At 31.4% G+C, this 1924-nt stretch overlaps 1 protein-coding gene across 1 annotated transcript in view; it reads right to left on the bottom strand.

The window, feature by feature from the left end:
* The window catches only part of LOC101510935 (uncharacterized), a 2568-nt gene extending 2122 nt beyond the window's left edge, over window positions 1–446 (bottom strand). Inside the window, exon 1 of the mRNA XM_073369360.1 lies at window positions 1–446. Coding sequence (XP_073225461.1) covers window positions 1–226 — 226 coding nt within the window. The 5' untranslated portion in view covers window positions 227–446.
* Window positions 447–1924: the final 1478 nt, after the last annotated feature.

Genomic DNA, 1924 nt, shown 5'->3' with positions numbered 1-1924 from the left:
CGGAAGAGGAGGAAAGAGAGAAGCTACATTCTGTTTCTTCGGGTCCTTCCTTCAACGGAGACATTGCTTCCACTAGTGGCCTGACCGGAGTGGAAGGGCAAGTTGCTCCAAGTGGAGGAGGAAGATGGTATTTGTTCCTCCGGCGGAGCAAAGTCGACATCGGAGAACTAGTACTCGACGGAGAGAACCCTTTGAGAGGCCAAAACAAGCCTTGTTTGTTCTCCATTGTTAGTGTTACCTGGAGTTTGTGTAAGGTAGTATAGTCAGCAGAAATAGTAGTAGATATTGTAAACGCGAGAAAAAGACATGACACTTTAATTAATTAATATTATTATTATTATATACTGGTATGTTATGAGTTTAATTTGGAAATGGAAAGGGACAGAGAGGAAGAGGAACAGAAGTGATATAGTGTAACCAATGAATGGACGAAAGTGGGCAGTTGAAGTTTGATATCTGGTCCTGAGTCCTGACAATGCTTAACACACGGGAAATCAAACGGCAGTTAGTGTTTCCGTTTTGTTAGCAACGGTCAATAATAGTCCGTTACGGTCAAAAGACCCTATACCTATCTCTACAGTAAGTAGACGGCATCGTAAATAGGAAGAATCAGCGAGGATAGATATCATTATCATATCACATGTGATATCAGCACAGCATGTATTGTTCTTAATGAGATTCCTCAACTCTTTCTACTTTATGGACGATATTAAGGGTCAAAATATGTCCCGCTTTGCTTAAATACCTCACCAACTCTTCTTTTTAAAACTCTTCTCTAACTTATTCCTTTATTAAATGGTATAATGGATAAAAAGAAGTTTAAATTGTATCTGAAACTAAAATAAAAATAAAATAATTAATCACGATCATTAAATTTATAGTATAATAATTTTGACAGAGAAAAATATGCATAGATATCAGAACAAGAAAAAGAAAAAAAATAGTTGTCAAATTTCTAATAGAATATTTGGTTCATAAATACAAAGAGTATTTATTATAAAAATATGAGAATTTATTTTATTTTATTATTAACAATCACATACATATTTTTTAAATGATATTTATTTGATAAAAATAAAAAATATAATATTTTATGTTGAATCAACATAAATAAAATCACTAATTTATTTATAAAAATATGTTGAATCTCAAATTATTACTTCCGAAGAGAATGACTTATCGTTGTTAAAATTTTCAGAAGTTATATGAAATAATGATTTTTGTACTTTACTGGTGAAATAGTTGGGTCTTCAACATGTAATTTTAATTTTACACTCCCTCTTATTTGGAAAGGGATTTCAGGATTTTCGTACTTTGTCCCCCTCAACTTCCACTTAATTGGACAGCAGGACATGATAGGAGCACGTGGGATAGTTTAAGCTCTATTCCATGGACTAGACACACATGCCATCTTTTCTTGTCAATACAACCTCTAAATCTTTTGAAGCTTCTAGCAACCCGGTCTAAAAATAACTACATATGACAGTCCAGGAACAAAGCTATTTTTAGATATATAATTATGAGTTCATTTTCTACATAAAAGATAATTCATTGCGTAGCTAAATCTACAATAATATATAAAGATGATTAATTCAAGTTTTAACTGTATTTAAAATTATATATAGATAACTAAATTTAACATAATTATGTTGTATTATATAGATTTGTGCAGAACAAATCGTTTGTACGAAACAAATTTATAAATAAATGAAACCAATACATGTTGAATATAGATCCACCTTAGTTTATTTTATCTTATTTTTACTACAACGTCATTAATAATGTTATAATCTCTCACACATTCTAATAATGGGAAATGCGAGCTTCTACTTCCGGAGTTTGTTAACAATGTGGTGGTGTTTTCAACGGAAAGAAAATTTGACTGACTCTTCTAAAAAGTGATTGTTTTCAATTCAAAAGTTGG

This window comes from Cicer arietinum, chromosome 5 (assembly GCF_000331145.2).
Source record: "Cicer arietinum cultivar CDC Frontier isolate Library 1 chromosome 5, Cicar.CDCFrontier_v2.0, whole genome shotgun sequence".
NCBI classification, from domain to species: Eukaryota; Viridiplantae; Streptophyta; class Magnoliopsida; order Fabales; family Fabaceae; genus Cicer; species Cicer arietinum.
This window is presented reverse-complemented; position numbering and strand designations above follow the sequence as displayed.